This window comes from Pelobates fuscus, chromosome 3, assembly GCF_036172605.1.
Source record: "Pelobates fuscus isolate aPelFus1 chromosome 3, aPelFus1.pri, whole genome shotgun sequence".
Classification (NCBI taxonomy): Eukaryota; Metazoa; Chordata; class Amphibia; order Anura; family Pelobatidae; genus Pelobates; species Pelobates fuscus.
The window spans coordinates 310058228-310080659 of record NC_086319.1 but is presented as its reverse complement, the minus strand read 5'-3'; the positions used below and the strand labels follow the sequence as shown (position 1 = coordinate 310080659).

The 22432-nt window shown below is 40.0% G+C and overlaps 1 protein-coding gene across 1 annotated transcript in view; it reads left to right on the top strand.

The window, feature by feature from the left end:
• Positions 1-3862, top strand: part of SLCO3A1 (solute carrier organic anion transporter family member 3A1) — a 355323-nt gene extending 351461 nt beyond the window's left edge. The window contains exon 10 of the mRNA XM_063445626.1: positions 2819-3862. Within this exon, the coding sequence (XP_063301696.1) occupies positions 2819-3198 (380 nt within the window). The 3' untranslated portion in view covers positions 3199-3862. The remainder of the gene's footprint in view (positions 1-2818) is intronic.
• The last annotated feature ends 18570 nt before the right edge of the window (positions 3863-22432 follow it).

Genomic DNA, 22432 nt, shown 5'->3' with positions numbered 1-22432 from the left:
AGGATGGATTTGTCCCTGTTCCCAAATTTAGCCCCTATCTTAATTTTTGTTTTAATTTTTACTGTCTGTGATCTGGCTAAAGATAAAAATAGTAAGATAAATTCTATATTTTTAAACACATGGTTACTATTACAGCATTAATATATTAGGCCACATACAAATGTGCCTTATGCTGTTCACAGAAATATGCACAGAATTGACATAATCCATTCTCTGCATTAGGTCTTTTGGTGCCTTGTGCAAAACAATTTCACAGCGCCCTTCCCTGTTCACACGTGCTCATCCACTTATTGTGTATGTATAAGGATGTAGTGTGTGTATACGGTTACTCATTTCAGATTTTAAAAAATGCATGTAGCCCCATGTGTGAATGCTAGTGTGTATTTTTGCAGTGTCACATGCACACAGTCAGATGCATACAGTTATACACATATACTATCACATAAAGTCCCAGATGCATAGCCACTCGCACACATTAACACATAGTTACAGTCTTTCAGTCACCCGCATTACAGGTCTTTAAGTCACCCGCAGACAGTCACACACATTTACAGGCAGTCAGCTACAGTCACAGGCAGTCACACGCACAGTCAAGGCAGACAGTCACACACACACACTGTGACACATACCGTTACAGACTGTCACATGCACACAGTTACAGACAGTTACAGACAGACAGTCACACACACACACACACACACACAGTGTAACAGGCAGTCACCTACAGTCACAGGCAGTCACACAAACAGTCAAGGCAGAAAGTCACACACACACTGTAACACATACAGTTACAGACTTTCACATGCACACAGTTACAGACAGTTACAGACAGACAGTCACACACACACACACACACACACACATACACACACACAGTTATAGACAGTCACACACACACATTTACAGGCAGACAGTCAAACACACACAAAGTTACAGGCAAACAGTCACAGACAAACACACATTTATTAGTTACAAGAAGACAGCCACACAGACACAGTTACAGACAGTCGCACAGAAACAAAGTTACAGCCATTTACACACAGTTACAGGCAGACAGTCACACACAGTTATAGACACACACACACACACACACACATAGTTACAAGCAGACAGTCACACCGACAGTTACAGACAGACTAATTTGTTAATTGGGTGTTTGTAAGGTACACCTGGGAAAGACCTAGTTTTTTTCACGTACTATCTAATTGTCTCGTTAGTGTGTATATATACCTATCCTAGTCACACATACATACAGTTACAGGCAGACAGTCACACACAGTTACAAACTGACATTCACAAAAACAGATACAGACACACACACACAATTGTAGGTACAGGCAGGCAGTTACCTATACACACACTGTTACAGACCATCACACACACAGTTATAGGCAGTCAGTCACACACAGTTACAGGCAGATAGCCACACACAGTTACAGACAGGCACACACAGTTACAGGCAGACAATCACACACACAGTTAGACAGAAATGCAGTTACAGGTAGACAGTCACACACACACAGTTACAGGCACAGTCACACACACAGTTACAGGCAGACACACACACACACACACAGTTACATGCAGACAGTCACACACAAAGTTACAGCTTGACAAAGACCCTGTTGTGGGCCGAAACATTGTTTCGATTTTGCTCCAATAAATCTGCCCACTGGATTGAACTTGCCTGGACCATCATTACTTTTTTGCAAATCAAATCATGATGACTGGCCAAACTAAGGCCCGGTTGCACCCTGGGAGAGTGCGGTATCCATATTGGTAATTATATAGATACACAGTTACAGGCAGACCGTCACACACACACGCTTACAGGCAGACAGATACACACAGTTATAGGCAGTCAGTCACACACATACAGTTACAGGCAGGCACACAAACTGACAGGTATCTTTCTCCATTATGCTTTGGTGGGAGAGGACTGGGGCTTGCAGTCGCTGTCTAGCAGTTGGAGGAAACATGAACTCCTTCCTGCTCCCCCCTCAGTGTGCAACATAACTGGGCAGCGGGTAGAGGCAGCATTTAGCTCCACCCCTGCTGCCCATTAAACCATGCCTCCTATTCCAATATAGTTCAGCTCCCACTAACTTATTTCTGTCTTTGCTTCTTCACCACCGGCCCCTAAGTTTGTAAGCTGTATAATTTGGTACCCTTAACAATGGCAAGTCCATGTAAGGAGCACATACCAAGTTAGGGAGCTGAAAGTGTATAAGTTAGAAAAATAATTTTGTTTTTGGTGATTTAAGATGATGACGAATTTGGAAGCTTCCAAGTTCTGAAATTCTGACAAAATTTGATTTGTCAGAACCCAAATGCACAAGTCTAAACAGCAATATTATACAATATCATATATACCTTTCAGGAAATTTTAGAAGTACAACTTGAAGATAAAGAGGTTCTGTGTAGCCAATGTATGTCTTGCATCATAAAAAAAATACATTTATCAATGCTAACTTATTTCTCAAAGCATTTCTTAAAAGAAAATACTACACTAATGTTAGGCAATCTCAATTCAATACAGTTTTACATTACATCTGTATAATTGTTTATTGTTAAACTATGAAAAGTAATGTAAAGATGATCCACAGTAGATTTCGCCTAAAAGCTCCTAACAACTCAAGTCTCTTTCTTCTTGTGACATAAATAAATATTAGGCTCCCTCTTTAAGTACAGATTCAGAATATGATGCTTAGAGGACAGGAATTAAATTAAGCAATGTAAGAAAACTGGCCATCATTTTCTATTTTATCTTCTCAAAGTAAAATTGATATGAATGTAATTTTCATTTTATTTCTTTCAGGATTCATTCCTCCCCCCCTTATTTTTGGAGCTGGAATCGATTCCACCTGTCTTTTTTGGAGTACATTTTGTGGAAAGAAGGGTGCATGTGCCCTCTACGATAATGTAGCCTACAGATACCTATATGTAAGCATTGCTATAACGCTGAAATCTTTAGCATTTATCCTCTATACAACCACCTGGCAATGCTTAAGGAAAAACTATAAAAGATATATAAAAAACCATGAGGGAGGGCTCAGTACAAGTGAATTTTTTGCCTCTACGTTAACCTTAGATAATTTAGGGCGAGACTCTTTGTCCAAAAAAAAAACTCCTAGGACAAAATTCATCTATAACCTTGAAGATCACGAATGGTGTGAAAACATGGAATCTGTTTTATAGTAGACGATAGAAGAACTAATTTGTTCATGGAAAATACTATTTTTTAAAAGGAAAAAAAAATGACGTTGCTTCTTTCAAATCAGCACTGGACAGCACTTGACATACTGCACTGACCCTATGGTCTTAGATATATGTGAAGGAGAGTTCTTGGCCTCCAACACCTGGTCTTCCTGCAGGATGGATAATGCTTTGTAGAGGATTGTTTTCAAGCCCTTTTTTGGTTGTACAGCACATAGCTTTAAAACTCAATAGTTAACTTGATGGTTAAGATAGCGCTGAGAAACTTCTTCCTGGAAATAAGTGAATGCAAACTGACAGATACTGGTGAAGAACGTCATAATAAGTTGAAGGATACAAGGTACAACCTTGTTACTAATAATGGCTTGGTAGCATCCCGAAGGCTCTCTTCAAGGTTTTCTTTCCCATAAATAATAAGGTCCAAGTAACTCAAAATGATTAAAAGCTTTGTTTTCTCTATAACACTTATTCAAATTATACCCCTCTACTTCTACAGGGGCACAAAATGTAGCAACCTATGCTCATGATCATCCAGTCAGTTTCTTGGGCTCATTGTAAAATGTTGTGTGTCCCCTTTCTTCATAAATATTGAAGACTTACTGGAGAGAAATAAGAAGTAAAAATGTACAACCACCCAAACCCCGCCGCCCCCCCCTCACCCCCCCAAAAAAAAATAATCCGAAAACTTCTATCTTTTACTGAAATGGGATCATTTCATTTAATCGTCTAGCCAATATTTTGTGACAATGACTTATTAACTAATTGCGTGTTAGCAAAGATAATGTAAATTTAATAATATATTGGGCTGTATAGAAAATAAGCTCATGCCCTTCACTTGGGCATTAATATGCAGCCCATTGAGAAAAAAATGACAATCAGTGCCCTCATCTGTCTGCACTTTGGATAGGTTGTCCCAAAATGAAATATACTTCTTATTTACTACCTGTAGTTCAACAGAGCAATGATACATTTAAATATGTAGTATACTACATATCAGAATCGGGACTAAATGACAGTATCTACCAGTGGTATCCACTCCACATGATGTGGACTACATTTCCCATAATGCACTCACAGCCATAATGCTGACAAAGCAGCAGGGAAGATGTAGTCCACAACATCTGGAGTGCTGAAGTTTGCCTACCCCTGGTATAAACCATTATTGGAACCGAGTATTCATTCAAGTGCTTTTCTTCTGATTTAATTTTATCATATCCTTCGCATTTATCATGTATGTGATAATGATTGACAGACTGTGTATGGGACAAACGCAAATACTATCTGTTTGTATATTTTGGTTATCAGTCATCAATGACTACAAACAAAAAAAAAAAATAAGAAAAAAATGAATCTGTCTGTATATAAAGTGGTTGTAGAAAATTAATATTTCATTCAAGGAGCTAACCTGCTCATCCTTACATTCTGGAATATTTGTGGTCATTGAGGGGAGCAATTTGACTCTCGTTATATTGAAAAAAAAATGGATTTTGGTCATGCAAAATATACCAAAGGCATCAGGCATGTTTATGTTGACTCAAATTTAGTTTTTAACCATAGATTTAGTGCAACAAGACAGTGCAGTGCCAAGTCATGTATATGATTTTTGTTTATATGATAACGTTATATAAGATGGAATTCAAAAATTCTGTGACATATCCATTATAGTACACCAAGCAGTGAGCAGTGAACTAGAATTTATTTTGTTTTAAATCACAATAGCCACTTCTTCCACACAGAATGCTCCTTATTGCCATAAAAATGTCCTGTCTTCCAGGTTGCCAAATTTTCTTGATGTGCCTTCACCAATTCCCTATTCTGCATACAATTGACAATTCTAAATTTTAGGATATGTAGGAATATATTCCATTCCAAGAGATAATACTTCTATATTTCTCCCTTTTTTGTGTTGGGAATAAAACCTGCTTGATCACATAACTGCTTCCAGAGTTGTGTATTATGTATATATTTTAACCTTGCACCCACGCTGAATGTTACTTAAAGACATGTATATCCAACTCAAAATAAGACTCTATGAACTTTCTTGGTGAAATAATTAGACTTTTGAAAAACCCTTTCATGAACATAGTCTTGTAATTAATGAAGATAATTGCAGTTTGTGTTACATGTTTTGCCTATTCCCAAGCAAAGTGTTTAAAAGATATCCATACAGTGAGTATTGTATCCTGTACATTATACGAACACACTATTAAAGAAACACTTTAATGTTTGAAATAAAAACCTTTATTTCCAATCTTAGAGGTACTTTTGTCAATTTAGATTTATGACTCCCCCTTGAAACTTACATAAAGCCATTTAACGTACCTTATATCTTAAGCATCTTCGCTCCTGCCTGTGCTCATTCCAAAGCTTCCAGATAGACCATTCGGTGGGCTTGTACAATTTTCACTAGTGATAGTTACCATGGTCCTTTATGTACTTCAGCATTCAACACTATGATCAAGTGGGTGTTTATTTTGTTAGCATTTTCCTCACAAAAATCTGGAATGGAATTTATTCTAAAATGCATGCTTTGCAGCACATACAATCCTATGGGTGAAATTAATCAAACATTTACAATAGTATACTCTTAAGACCTCTGCTTAAAACAATGGGATAGTTTATGTTTGGATCACTGTTAGAATTTCGACCTGCAATCTGAATTAAGGTTTAGCAATACTTTGAATCAAGTAGAGGCCAAGGTACAGCTATCCAGAGCTCATGGATTTAGCAATGTAGAACTATGGCAACACTGACCTCTAAGGAAACAAATACTCATAATACAAAATGTCAAATACCAACATTTCAACTGTTCACATACATTGACAGTGATATATACAATTCAGAATGTATACATGGTCAAAGGTTGATGTGTTCCAAGTAGGCTAGTGAAGTGGTTTCACACACATATGGGATTGCTAGTTGTATTACTGAAAGTAATGCACTACACTGTGTTAAAGTGCACTTTTCTCACTATGTCGATCTCACTATGACGAGAGCATCCTATCCAATTCTGTTATATACTATAAAATATTCCCAGATAAAATTTACTCCTAGTAACCCTGATGTTTGCAATTTCCACTTTTTTTGGAAGTTGACTACAATTGATAGACAATATCTGGAAAGGTAAATGCTTAAATAAACACTATAGGGGCAGGAAAAACACATGTATTCTTGACCCTATAGTGGTAAAATCACTATCTACCCCCCCCCCCTCCCCCCTAAACATAGTAAATTTTTACTTTTACTCCAGTCTGCTGCTGTTGGCTCTGTCCCTGATCTGCCTGCTTGGCTGACATCATCAGAAGTGATTCTAGCAGCCAATCACAATGCTTTCACACAGGAAAGCATTGGATTGGCTGAATTTGTGAAGGAGGCAAAACAGAGGCAAAGCCAGCACAAGCCAAACACAGCCCTGGTCAATCTGCATCTCCTTATAGAGATGCATTGAACCAAAGCATCTCTATGATGAAAGTTCAGTGTCTCCATACAGAGGGTGGAGACACTAAATGTGAGTGCTGCACACTGTGCAGCACTGCCCCAGAAAGCACCTCTAGTAGCCATCTGAAGAGTGGCCAGTAGAGCTATCCCTAGGCTGTTATGTAAACACTGCATTTTCTCTGATTAAAAACAATGTTTACTGCAAAAAGCCTGAAGGGAATGATTATACTCACCAGAACAAATGCAATAAGCTTTAGTTGTTCTGGTGACTATAACCTCCCTTTAAGTTCTTCAAATGTGTTCCAAATATGTTTACACACTGAAAAGTATCCCAGCCTACTAAAGTGACTGTAAACTCAATAGAAAATATACAATGCTCCTATTGCACAGTTGTAATGTCTTCAAATTATCACATTCTTGTACATTTCCACATTATTTATCACTCTTTTCTCTGACACTTCCTTCCCATGTGAAGCTCTGATACAATTTGCTTATTAGAATCTTAAATTGTAATCATTTCAATTACTGCCATCATTTGCTTCAATCATCTATTTCTCAAATGTGTTTGTGTATATATGTCCAAATATATATTTTTTACATTTATTTCACCTCTTATAAATATTCATAACTTTTTTGTACTTGAAAATATGGCTTCATAAAATGTTGTTTTTTTAAATGAAAATATTTGATATATTTTTTGTTCATCATTTGTACATTGTAATGTCATATTCCAAAAATTATCAACCAATGCACCATCCTAGAATCATACCGTGTTTTATAATTAAATGTAAATATGGGTTTAAATTATCATTCCATTGAAAATACATGTGTCCTTTAAACATAATAAATAGCAAGTCAGCTGTACACATTTTTCTCTGAAATACCTAACATGAATCCACCTTGATATTTTGCTAAAAATGTGAGCCATAAAATCACCCTCAATTGAACTCTTGTGGAACAGAGACATCTAAGATTAGCTAAGTTTAGAACCTTAGAGAATTCTGCTGTATGCAGCCTGTGCTGCCAGAGAAACCAGAGTTGTACATCTCAAGACACGTACTTTAAATCGGTACAGTATAAATATCTAAAATGAGCCTTCTGGCATGTCTGAAAGACAAATTGTACTTGACGTCTCATTTTGTGTGCTAGAAAAATAAAGGTACGATTTTACAATGTTAAGAGTATAGTTTATAAAAATGTAAATCAATACAAAAAAATATTTTGTTTATTTTATTTGAAGCAATAGAATCCATGAGAATTAAAAGGGATTACAAGTGACCATATTAACAGCAGACATGAGCATGCAATGTAGGGTTGTAAATTATTGTAATCCACAACCCAAAAATTTACTGTCTGTTCGCATCTCTCGATTTCCGATTTCAGTCTTAGAATTTAGAGATTAAACTAATGATATAAATGTTATGTCTTCTTTTCTTTGCTTGCAAAGAGATGGTCAAGGAAAACTGTAAAACAAGGCTGTGTGACTTGTGATCATTAGCATGTTGTGAAGCTACAATTCCTCTAATAATTAGTGAGCCTTGTCAAGGATTTAAGAGCTGCATTTCAACAATGGCTTTAGTGCTGAAGACGGGAATCCATTGTGTCATCCATAGAACGTATAATAATTGTTAGAAAGTTTAACATTTTCCTTTAAAATATAGTTATGGACACTTTAAAGCATCTACCTCAGGGTTAGTGGCTTTGTGCCTGTGTCGTTTACCTGCTGAATGCTTAAAAGTGCACTTCATATTAATATAATACGAGATGCTTAATATGTAATATACACTGCTTGTAAACAAATGGTGCCTGTTGATATCCACCATTGGGTAATACCTAATATCCCATATTAGAGTACCATAAGTACATGTCATGCTGCCTATCTCACTTAACGATCACATCCAAGGTCATATTTAGTTACATTAAATAATTAATGTAGACACTTGACTTCTAAACTTCAGATTTTACATTGACATTTTTACAAGTTTGTAAAAGAATCTTAAACGTACTAAACGTAAGCTGTTTACAACTAAACCTAATTTGATAACACTTTTAAACATCAAGAAGAAGGTTTTGCACATTTTAAAAGGCAGCTATTGTAAAGTTAATACCGAGCTAAGTTTACGTAAACAAAGAGTTAAGTTACTCAAAACATCTTTTGTGAGCTCAGATTTGGAACATGGAATATCGAATGTAAAATACGAAGAGTAGACAACACAAGTACAAAAGTATAACTGCGTTGAAAAAATACATTTATTCAAGCCTACTGTGTCTAGATTTTTAGATTTAGCCCCTCTACCCCAGCATTTAAAAAAAAAAAAATATTAAAAAGCAATTCAATGTTTCTTTATTCCAATGCCAAGACTGAATCCTCACTGCAGTTGTATCACCTACTTTGAAGTCATGAAGCTTAATGACTTTCAACTAATCCGGTGCTTCTCATATTGAAGCAGTTAATGCTAAACCATGCATGGTGTGGGCACTCGTGGGGAACAAGCTGAATGACAGCTCAGCTCGCCATTCATTTAGGACATGCAGTCACGCTTTGTGCAATGCCCTAAAGCTATGTTTGGTGTCATTATGCTGTCCAGGATGACACCAAAAGTGAAGACCATAGACAAAGGAAGGATCTTTAAGGAGGAAGCTGTCTGGATGATTGCTACTAAAGACATGTTTGCCACAAAATGCAAACATTGTTCTTTTTTGATGTTTTCATTTTCAGCAAAAAGGAAAAAAAATGCACCAAAACCACTTTAATAAAGATGCAGTGGCTTTGGTGCTTTGATTGTCTCTTGAAAAAAAATGATCTGTGCTAACCCCTCAAAGGTAGTGGGAATAGAAAAGTCAGACTTTGTATTATTGTGTCCACAAACTAAAAAATGAGCATCTTTGTGAATGTATAAACCATATTTATATGCCAAAAAGGGTAAGGCACATACAGAAATGGGAGAGGGACACTAGCACCAGGCACCACAATCTTACATATAGTTTTCTACAACCATGCTCTCTACTTCTATAGTTACTATTATACCCAACATAGTTACCAAGATCTCTACCCATAATGGAATGATTCAGTGAACCATGTTGTTAGAACAATACAGTCAGTGCCAGATATGAAACATTGCATGGCAAATACACTGGGGAAAATAGTGAACAATGCAAAATATTGTTTAGTCTTTCCATCTGTTTCCAAATTCATCTTGCAGGAACATTTAGTCAGCTCCACTGAGCCGAGCAGAGCAATGCAGACTTTGGTTTTGAATATCAGCTGAGCACACTCAACCAACGAGCGTGGTCCTGCATCGACCTTTCTTGGCTCAGTGGAGAAATTCTGCAACATCGCACCTGGAGGTCCTAGGTAAGTTGTCAAACTGTCCTAAAAGGGTTCGATAGATTACTCTGGTAGAGTGTCAGACTCCATGACATCATAATCACTACTGTTGATTTGTAATGGTTATGGTACTCGGAATGTTCTTTTAAGTGAACTGAGTGCAGGATTTCCTAAAACACATTTTCTTTTGCTTTATGTTTCTCTGATTGGAGAATGAGGCAGATTGTAGCAAGTATAGGTAAATACTGGCAGGACAACTACTCTGTATTATAAGTTATACGCAAGGCTATTCGAATTCAAGTGAATTTCAAATTTAAAACCTAAGTAGTCAATCAAGAAGCTTAGCCGATTTGGAAAACGTCTCCAGGTCTGCACTTTTTGCCTTAAATTTGAAATTCATATTTAATTCCTGACAATAATCACTTTATGGAAAAGCCCTAATTAGGTTTGGCAGGACAACTGGGATGTTGACTAACAATTGTGGAAATCATAGTCCATAGCAGCTAGATTACCAAAGTTTGACTAAACCAGTGTGGTTATTTATATTTGTGCTTTCAATGTTGTCCTGCCTAATTAAATATTGAGTATCAGTTCCATATTGTAGATGATAAAAAAAACAATTACAACAGCGTTCATTTTCATTTGGTGGGCAGATTAGCTGGTTTTGTGGTTACATTGCGGCACAAAAATTAACTCGCATTTTCTACGTAATGGTTTTACTTCCTCGTCAAGTAAATATAATGTATTGCTGTATTTTCTTCTAGATTGCTATAACTAGATATACATTGGATATTGCAAGACAGGTGAGATGTAAGCATTTGATTTAGATAGAAGATTGTATCTCGTGCAAAGACATTTCTATTAAAGAGTAGATTTATTTTAGAAAATGGTAATTGCCTTCCCTTGATTGTTCCCTTTTCTATTTTCACAGGGTAGAAAACGATATATTTACAAGTGAAACTGGTCAACTTTTCATATTCATTTAGAACTGTAGAAATACATATAAAAGCCCATTCACTACAAATCTAGTCCTGGCTTGCCGAGTTTAGGCTGAAATAGCATAATCTGATTAAAATGTGCAATTCAACAGAGTTGGCAACTTGTTCCAATTCTACTTTTACCTACATTTTGCAAGCTTGTGTAAACATTGTCACCTGTTCTTTCAGATATATACCATATTGCGTGATTTTCAGGCAGAGTTCCACATTTACTGTGCCAAATATCTTACAATTTTAGATTTGTAACTGTAAATGTCTCTTCTTTTTGTAGGGCAATAATGTCTAACAATGGCACATCAGATTTAGGTAAATTGTATCTCCCACAAGGCTCTGCTAGGCTTTATGTGGGTTTTTTTTTTGGTGCCAATGTGAGTCATCATTGCTATAGGACAATATGCAATATTCTTCAGTGTGAAAGATAAATCAACAGCAAGTCTGTTGTGTTGCTTTCTAAAAATAATATGTGGACTAGAATTGTATATTCCATTAGCTGAAACATAAACATTACTTCAATAAGCCAATGCTTTTTAATTAAAAATGACAAGATAAATACAGGAGTAGGAAATAATGTGCAATTCTCATATATGAACAATTTAAAACAGGCTGCACATCCATTTTCTATCTCTTTTAAAATGTACTGCCTCTATCTCTTAATGTTCATTAATATACATACAAGACTTCCACAGTGGAAAGGCTAGATTACTGTTCATTGGCTGCAAGAGTCGTATAAGGTCATTTTATGCATATTTATTTTTTAATTAAAAATATGAGAATAAAAATCTATTGGAATTTAAAGGTTTATCAGGTGCTGTTGATGAGGTACATTTCCAGTGTAACCTTTATTATTGTACTTGTTCTGTGAAGTAGAAAAAAAGAGAGAACAGAGACTTTATTTTGTGACTTGTGGTGAATTTAATCTGAATATCCAAAATTTAGGACAAAATAAGATAAAAATGAGTTTATTAATTTTTTTCCAACAACTATTTTGGTTCTAATTAGGGAGTACCATTAATCTAATTGAGTTGACTGTTAAAGAGTTAGCCTAACCAAAAAAGTGTTTTAATTAAACTCTTTTTTTTGGGATGGTGCAACTCTTCTTGGTATGTTGCCCCTCCCTCACCAAATAATTAAACAAAATAAGGGGGGGAAAAACTCACCTCTCACCTATGGTGACTTTATTCCTCCTAAGGACAGCTTGAGGGGAGTACATAATCGGCATGGAGAGGTAGGTCGTGCCGCCATCGGTTGTCTGTCACCAGCATGCTGTGTATGTTGACAACTGACATCCAGTATGTACAGACTTGGCATTAATAATGCTCTAATGATGCTGTTGGAGGTGGAGCTACACCCCTGGCAGCAAACGGCTACTACTCTATATGTGCAGAGTCTCATAGTGAGACTCCATGCATCAGGACAACTTCAAATAAGTGATATGACCATGGTACTTAGAGTAATCCTTTAAAAGTGGGAAGGTGATTACGGTGATTCTTACTGTGCGTATACAGAGTATTCTTTCCCTAGAGCAGTGGTTCCCAACCCAGTCTTCAAGTACCCCCTAACAGTCCAGGATTTAGGGATTACCCAGTTGTGTCTAAGGTGTTTTAGAAAGAATGAAAAAAAAACACTTTAGACACAACAGGGTATTCCCTAAACCCTGGACAGTTAAGGGGTACCTGAGGACTGGGTTGGAAACCCTTGCCCTAGAGCAAGAAGCTCTCATGACAGGTAACAGGTCCGTCTTTAGTAGACATCAGCAAGTGTTACTACCACTGATATTGTGACAGCGTCCTGGAGCAAATGTTACAGAAAGCAGTAGCCTACAACTCACTGTAAATTAGGTTAATATTATTATTATTATTTTTTTTTTATATTGTAACGTCAGTTTTTATTTAATCACAATTCACTCTTTAGTGAATAAATGCCATTGTTTGTTCAAATTTATTGTACCATTCATATTTCATTAACTGAATATGTTAAGAATCATGGTATCTGTCTATTTATTTAAATTTTATTTTTTGTACAAGACTTATTAACTGAAAAACAACAGAAAAAAAGTACATTTGAAAGCAGCATTAAATTGATTCTTAAAATGCTTTGTTTGTAAAGCAATAAACTTAAAACGACATGAAACTATATCGATGTTTGTGTTTCTTTATGGCTGGGAAATGATAGCACATTTAATCTTGCCATGCACTACAACTGGTTTCTAAGAATCTGCGGAATCTATGTCGAACAAGCAGTTCTACATGTAGCAGGTAAGCAAAATGCTAATATGCAAATCATCTCAGAAATTTGTGTTCAACTGTTTAGAACTCAAAGAAACATTTGTTCCCTGATCTGGCGATTTTACGGCTGGACAACTGTTCACCGTCACTTGTAATTTAATTAAGCATAAAAACAAACATTCAGTTTTTCTATATATGGTCAAAGGGTCATATTGTTTTTTTAGAAATTAACCCTTTATATTATAATGGAACTATGTGTAATGGAATGTTAATATTTTTCTAGGTACTAGCTAGTAAATATTGCAGGGTTTGAGTAATCCTTGCTATGGTGTCCATGTCCCCCCCACTCCCACACTTAAAAGAAAACAATTAAGCTTACCTTCATTCCATTGTCCTGACTAAGTTCTCTCTGTAGCCTGATCCTCTTCTGTTGTCGTCACTCTCCCTCGCTAGAGGGAGATGGAAGTCAGGGAGGGTGAGCTGAGGGAGAGTACCTCAGCGGCACTTGCTGCAATTAGATGGCTGTCGCCAGCATGCCGTGAGTGCTGACGTCAGATGTCAAATTAACACAGAACATACATACAGACTCCAGTCACCATGACCACTTCAAATCATTGAAGTGGTCATTGCGCTTGGAGTAATCTTTCACTTAATGGATCCAAAACATCTGAACTTAAAATGGCAACATGTCAATGCATAAACTCAAGCAAACATAGTCAACAGGTTCAGGTTTTGTTAAAACCAAACATCACAAAGAAGAAGATTTTGTTTTCCCTTCAATATAAGTATTAATGAATGAGGATTTATGAATGTAATTTTGCTTTGCAAAGTAAATGAAAGTAAAAATGTTGTACATGGACTGGGGAGTGAAAGAGTCACGTGGCTATGACCAGGGCCGGATTAAGAGCCCAGTGGGCCTGGTGCTGATAATTATGATGGGCCTAATTACAAAATCTTATTGACCAAAAACACTAAAACAGTCCTACCTCCTAAGCGTCATGTATCTGATGGAGATGATGCTGTAGGGAAACTCAAAGGATGCAACTATGAGAAAACACATACCCTTTGCTAATCTCATGCTTTCATCTTTCAAGTAAACCCATACCCCCTAACAGCAGTGTCCAGTAAAGCAGGAAGTCTATGGATGTTGTAAAAGGGTGGGCTACTGACACAAATCACATAACCAGAATGTCCGAAAGGGTGAACATACACAAAAAGGGGGAATGTCTGTGTCCCTATGTCTCCCAGTCCCTTAGTGTTTGTGTCCTCATGTCTCCCAGTGTCTCCATGTCACTAGGGGACATTGAGAGACATTGGGACACTGGGAGACATGGGGACACAGATACTAGGGAACACTGGGAGACCTGGAAATCTGAGACTCTTGGGGACACTGGGTGACAGACACGAGGGGACACGGGGAGACATGGGGCACTGAGACACTGATATATAGGGGATACTGGAGACTTGATAAAAACCTGGGTACAGGTCAAAATAAACCTGCTTAAAGCTATCACAGTGAGTGCCTGAGATTTTTTTATTTTATACTAGGGGACACAGACACTACGGGCACAGAGACACTATGGGCACAGAGACACTACAGGCACATGGACACTACGGGCACAGAGACACTACGGGCACAGAGACACTACGGGCACAGAGACACTACGGGCACAGAGAGACATGGGGCACTGAGAGACATGGGGCACTGAGAGACATGGGGCACTGAGAGACATGGGGCACTGAGAGACATGGGGCACTGAGAGACATGGGGCACTGAGAGACTGATACATAGGGGACACTGATACATAGGGGACATTGGAGACTTGATAAAGACCTGGGTACAGGTCGAAACATTGCGGTGTCCAATAAACCTGCCTAAAACTGCCATTCATAAAAACGTAAAACATTTTTATGAATCGGGAACTAGCGATTGGCTTAGAGTGTCAGCTGACCACACTAGCCAATCAGCGGCACCCATGCCCAACTTCAATCTGCACTTCCTGACACTGTTTCAGAAGTCGAATACTACTGAGTAGTGATGTACCGAACTGTCCGCTGGCGAACAGTTCCCGGCGAAATTAGCGTGTTCGCGTTCGCCGCGGCGGGCGGACACATGCGCAGTTCGATCCGCCCCCTATTCGTCATCATTGGGCAAACTTTGACCCTGTGCCTCTCGGTCAGCAGACACATTCCAGCCAATCAGCAGCACTCCCTCCAACCTCCCTCCCAGCATCCATTTTCGATTCATTCGGAAGATGCGTGCTTAGTGAGAGGAGGGAAAGTTTAGCTGCTGCTGATTAGATAGGGAAATTGATAGCTAGGCTAGGGTATTCAGTGTCCACTACAATCCTGAAGGACTCATCTGATCTCTGCTGTAAGGACAGCACCCCAAAAAGCCCTTTTTAGGGCTATAACATCAGGCTGCTTTTTTTTCCCCTGTGTAATGTAATTGTAGGTGCCTGCCTGCCAGCTTCTGTGTGAGGTTCACATTGGATACTGTGCCTATTTGCCCAGTGCCACCACTCATATCTGTTTTAACAATAGGTTAAGCTTTACATTTAAAATAAATATTTTTTTTTCACTGTAATAGAGCAGTTGCCTGCCTGCCAGCTTCTGTGTGAGGTTGGATGCCTTGCCCATTTGCACAGTCAGTGCCACCACTCATATCTGTTTTAACAATTGGTTAAGCTTTAGATTTAAAATAAATAATTTTTTTCACTGTAATAGAAGAGCAGTTGCCTGCCTGCCAGCTTCTGTGTGAGGTTGGATGCCTTGCCCATTTGCACAGTCAGTGCCACCACTCATATCTGTTTTAACAATTGGTTAAGCTTTAGATTTAAAATAAATAAAAAATTTTCACTGTAATAGAAGAGCAGTTGCCTGCCTGCCAGCTTCTGTGTGAGGTTGGATGCCTTGCCCATTTGCACAGTCAGTGCCACCACTCATATCTGTTTTAACAATTGGTTAAGCTTTAGATTTTAAATAAATAATTTTTTTCACTGTAATAGAAGAGCAGTTGCCTGCCTGCCAGCTTCTGTGTGAGGTTCACATTGTTTGCCTGTGTGTGTGTGTGTGTGACAGGGTGAAGATTTCTTGCACATGGGTGTGACAGGGTGAAGATTTCTTGCACAGGGCGCCCAAAGGCCTAAAGCTGGCCCTGCGCATGGGTCTGTGGCTCTGCACCAGACTTCCCTCCAATTGATCAAAGTTAAAGGATTTCAAGTGGACTGATTACAATTACAGGGCCTCTAAAGAGTCCTGTATTGTTATTTGTCGTCACTACCTTCCCGCGTCGGGAGTGAGTCATTTGCGCCCCTGCTGCCTTCCTTGCATGTGGTAGCTGTTTGTCAGGGATTTGTCAATCCATATCTGCCAAGTTACCCTATGTAGGGATAACAGTCCCTATTCTGCTCTGTGTCAGTGTGTATCAGGGGTTTTGAGGACAGGTGTCAATCCATATCTGCCAAGTGACCCTATGTATATCTGCTGTCAGTACACAGGAAAATATTTCTTGTTCTACGTTCTCTGCAACTCCACGCACCGACTCATCCAATACGTGAAGATCTGGGGTTTCTCTGACTCTCCTCAGTAGTGTATCAAACAGAGTCTGCACTGTGGTAACACGGACATCTTCAGGACATAACTCAACTATTTGCAGATAGGCAGTCTGCAGCTTCTCTTTCACCTGTTCTCTTCTTTCTCTTATGCGTATTCTTGTCTATATGCAGGTGGTCTCTTGCCTTTCTTTTAACCAATTCGTTCCTTCCATATGGTTTCAAAAGATCTCTGGCATCATTACTTTCAACGCAAATAACGTCATCATAGTTAGTCTCCTCATTATTCCCCGGTAAGAGAGTGTTTGCACTGACTACCCACAGCATGCTCTTGCCATTGCCTACTCCACCTTCAACGACAGGGTGCAAGTGCCAAGGAGAAGGATCATTCACTTTATTATCTGTCTTTATTTCACAAGTAGTGCCTGGAACATCCTCATGGGTCACAAGATGTAAATCTGGACTAATGTCAACCCCAGGGCCTGGAAAATCATCAATTTGAAATTTTTCGAATAATCCCAGTGGGCTGCCACATTCTTCCTCCTCTGATGGTATTAAAGTTTGCAGAGATTCACTATGGGGTGGTGTCAAGCATTTTGGAGAACAATTAAGCATCTCCATCCCAATACGTTTCAGATGTCCTATCAGCTCTTCCACCCTATGCGATACTATGGGCAGGCTACCCGTGACGTCATTACTCACGGCCCTATTTCACGCGGACACTCTGTGTCAGTGTGTATCATGGTGTCTGTGGACAGGGAACAGTCTCTATTCTGCTCTGTGTCAGTGTGTATCATGGTCTCTGTGGACGGTGAACAGTCTCTATTCTGCTCTGTGTCAGTGTGTATCATGGTCTCTGTGGACAGGGAACAGTCTCTATTCTGCTCTGTGTCAGTGTGTATCAGGGGTTTTGAGGACAGGTGTCAATCCATATCTGCCAAGTGACCCTATGTAGGAGGAACAGTCCCTATTCTGCTCTGTGTCAGTGTGTATCAGGGGTTTTGAGGACAGGTGTCAATCCATATCTGCCAAGTGACCCGATGTAGGGGGAACAGTCTCTATTCTGCTCTGTGTCAGTGTGTATCAGGGCTGGGCTTTGAGGACAAGTGTCAATGTTAGGTGATTTCTGCCCTTTATGGATTAAAAGCAGACTCTGCATCAACTGTGCAATTTTCCATGGGAGTTTTGCCATGGATCCCCCTCTGGCATGCCACAGTCCAGGTGTTAGTCCCCTTGAAACAACTTTTCCATCACTATTGTGGCCAGAAAGAGTCCCTGTTGTTTTTAAAATTCGCCTGCCCATTGAAGTCAATGGCGGTTCGCTAACATTTGCGGAAGTTCGCGTTCGCCGTTCGCGAACCGAAAATTTCGGGTTCGTGACAACACTACCACTGAGCGACCTGGAGATCTGGAGCTGAAGGAAGCCTTTGGGGGTAAACCATTTGAGAGCGGTTTCACCCCTTCAAAGAAAGAGCACCCAGGGGCCTCCTTGCATCACAGCATTTTCATTTAGATAAAGTTGTTATGGTGACCAGAATGTTCCTGTAATTTGATGAAAGGAACACTATAGTGTCAGGAATACAAACATATATTCCTGACACCCTAGTTGTGAAAACGCTATTCATCCTTGCTTTATGTGAAAATGACTATGCTCCTTCCCTTTAATGACATTGTCAAAAAGGGGCCAAGCATGGATGTCATTACAATTATGCCCAACCCCCCCCCCCCCCCCACTGAAAAATTCCTGCGGACGTCCATGCTCAGGGTCCCCATGTTCCCCAGTGTCCCAATGTCTCAGCGTCCCCATGTCTCGGAGCAGCTGTCTGGACTCTCTGTGCAGAGCTGCTCCCCCACGGATCAGTGAGTAGAGAGAGGCAGGCCTCTCTCCACACAAACAGCGACCCCTACTGGCCGGCGCTGGTATTGCAGAATAATCTATGTTTATACTGAGACAGACATTTGTATTGCCGGTATTACTGTAATACCGGCACCGGCTAGGCAGCCTCAAATACCTGAGAAATACTTCTGAGAAATACCTGGCAACCCTAAGAAATACATGAGAAATACCTGGCAACCCTAAGAGTAGTGTGTAAAAAAAAAAAAAAATTAAAAAAAAAAAAAAAAAAAAAAAATCTTTTTTTACACCAATGGGCCTATTCCATGGGCCTGGGCCTGGAGCTGCAGCTCCATCAGCCCCTATGTTAATCCGGCCCTGGCTATGACTGTAGAATGATTGATAGTGCTAGGCTAAAGGTTCATCAGAAGCAGCTGATTTCCAGAGATTTCAGGCAAAACAGTCACTAAAATTACAAGGAATGGTATGAAAACAAAACATCTAATGAGAGACAATAATGTGGGCAAAAACACTTTGTCAGTGAGATAAGAATGTCAATCTGTCCATTCAAAGTGATAGAGAGGCCACAGTAACTGAAATAACCACATTACAGCAATGCTATGGAGAAAAGTATATCTAAATGCACAACATATTGAACTTTCAAGTGAATGGGCTAGAGCAGTGCTCCCCAACCTTTTTATCGCTGCGGACCGGTAAACGTTTGATAATTTTTCCGTGGCCCGCTTGTTTTGATTTAATAAGACAAAAAAAAAAACAGTCACATATATTAAAAAAAACACGCAGACACATACATAGTCAGAAAATCACAAACACAGTCACATAAAGACTCAAAATTGTGTGTATGTGTGTGTGAGCGGTGCAGTGTGTATGTGAGGGTGGCAGTGTATGTGAGGGTGGTAGTGTGTGTGAGGGTGGCAGTGTGTGTGAGAGTTGCGGTGTGTGTATGGGGAGCAGTGTTTGTGGGGCAGTGTGTGTAGTGTGTGTATGGGGCAGTGTTTGTGAGGCAGTGTGTGCAGTGTGTCTATGGGGGCAGTGTTTGCGGGGCAGTGTGTGTAGTGTGTGCATGGGGGCAGTGTTTGTGGGGCAGTGTGTGCAGTGTGTCTATGGGGGCAGTGTGTATGGGGCAATGTGTGTAGTGTGTGTATGGGGCAGTGTGTGTATGGGGCAGTGTTTGTGGGGCAGTGTGTGTAGTGTGTGTATGGGGCAGTGTTTGTGGGGCAGTGTTTGCGGGGCAGTGTGTGTAGTGTGTGTATGGGGGCAGTGTTTGTGGGGCTGTGTGTGTATAGGGCAGTGTTTGTGGGGCAGTGTGTGTAGTGTGTGTATGGGGCAATGTGTGTAGTGTGTGTATGGGGCAGTGTGTGTAGTGTGTGTATGGGGGCAGTGTTTGTGGGGCAGTGTGTGTAGTGTGTGTATGGGGCAGTGTGTGTATGGGGCAGTGTGTGTAGTGTGTGTATGGGGTAGTGTGTGTATGGGGTAGTGTGTGTATGGGGGCAGTGTTTGTCGGGCAGTGTGTGTAGTGTGTGCATGGGGGCAGTGTTTGTGGGGCGGTGTGTGTAGTGTGTGCATGGGGGCAGTGTTTGTGGGGCAGTGTGTGTAGTGTGTGCATGGGGGCAGTGTTTGTGGGGCAGTGTGTGTAGTGTGTGTATGGGGGCAGTGTTTGTCGGGCAGTGTGTGTAGTGTGTGTATGGGGCAGTGTTTTTGGGGCAGTGTGTGTAGTGTGTGCATGGGGGCAGTGTGTGTATGGGGGGTAAGGAGGCTTTTTTTTATCTATTTAATTAAAATTAATATATTCATGTCCCCCCTCCCTTCTTACCTTTACTGGGAGGAGGGGGACATTTCTTAGTCCCTGGTGGTCCGGTGGGGAATCCCTGGTGGTCCGGTGGGGAATCCCTGGTGGTCCCAGCGGTGGTGAGATGAACTCTAGCCCAGTTACAGGGCTAGAGTTCACTCTCGCGAGATTTGGAGCGTTGCCGTGGTTACCGCGGCAACGCTCCAAATCTCGCGAGAGGAGGACCCGGAGGAGCTGCAGGTAAGAGCTCCCGGGTCCTCTCTCACTCCCTCCCCTGCCGGCTGTCAGCACAGTGCCTGCGGACCGGGGAGGGAGATCTCGGATCTCCCCTCCGGTCCGCAGGCACATTGCAGGGCTGGCACTTGGGCAATGCCAGCCCTGCATGAGCCGGCAGGCTCGCACACCCCTGGGTGGCCCGGTACCGTTTGATCCACGGACCGGTACCGGTCCGCGGCCCGGGGGTTGGGGAACACTGGGCTAGAGCACCAGATGACTACTCTAGATTCATCTTCTGTCATGTCATGAAATGGAGGGTATATTGGGCAAATATGCAATAAGCACTGGGCAGTAGAATATGAGAAACTATTGCCTATTTTGATGATTCTTGATTGCTGCGATCTGCAGATGAAGAAAGTACAATATTACCCTTGTGGCATACAATAGTGAAATAGGGGAATGAATGATAATAATAAATTACCCCTTCAAAGGTAGTGTGAAGACTCCTCTGTGTCTTCTCAAATATAGAGAAGAATACAAAATACATATGTATAATGTATTACTATTATCGTTTTATTTCTGTAAACTTTTCTTCCGCATACTCGCCCTTATTTATGCGGAATTTGCGAAAACTATTGCTTAGTAACCTTTTTGCTGGGCTACTAAGCCAATCAATAAAGATGCCGTCCAGAATGAACACAATGGACCGCATATTTTGTATTGTGATCTGCAGATGGCAGGGTCAGAATTTGCCATAATGAATATGAATCCATGGATCTACCTTGTCCTCTGTCAACAGCTTAATAACATGGTAGTGGTGTAATGTCGTGGGGAATATTTTCTGGATGCCTTAAAACCAAGTGAGCATCATTTTAATGCCACAACAAGTGAGCATCACACGTAATGCTCACAACAAATAGTATCCATCAGCTGTTTCATGGCTACTTCTAGCATTATAATACACCATGACACAAAGCTCACATTATCTCCAACTGGCACACACTACTTCAAGCTGTTTTTTTTTTTTTACAAACATGACAAAGAGCATTTTGTACACAAATTACCACAGTAATGTGATCTCAGTCCAATAGAGCATATTTGTGATATGGTGGGATGGGATGTATAGCTTGGAGGAAAGACGAGACAGGGGGGATATGATAGAAACATTTAAATACATAAAGGGAATCAACACAGTAAAGGAGGAGACTATATTTAAAAGAAGAAAAACTACCACAACAAGAGGACATAGCCTTAAATTAGAGGGGCAAAGGTTTAAAAATAATATCCGGAAGCATTACTTTACTGAGAGGGTAGTGGATGCATGGACTAGCCTTCCAGCTGAAGTGGTAGATGTTAACACAGTAAAGGAGTTTAAGCATGCATGGGATATGCATAAGGCTATCCTAACTATAAGATAAGGTCAGGGACTAATAAAAGTATTTAAAAAAATTGGGCAGACTAGATGGGTCGAACGGCTTTTATCTGCCATCACATTCTATGGGATGGGAGATTTGCAAAATAAATGTGCAGACAGCTATTTTGCAGCAACTGTGTGGTACCATCACATCAACATGAACAAGTATCTCTATGGACTTTTCCCAGCACCTTCTGAATCCATACCATGAAGAATTCAGATTGCTCTTGGGTAAGGGGTAGCTAATAAAATAGCCGTTAAGTGTAAATGGCACAATAAGAATATAAGGTCTTGTTTAGTATATTAAAGTATACAATTTGCTCATTATATACTTTTTACATCATTGGCTATGGTTCTAGATGTCCTCTGGTTCAATCCCACAGTAAGCTGACAAACCCT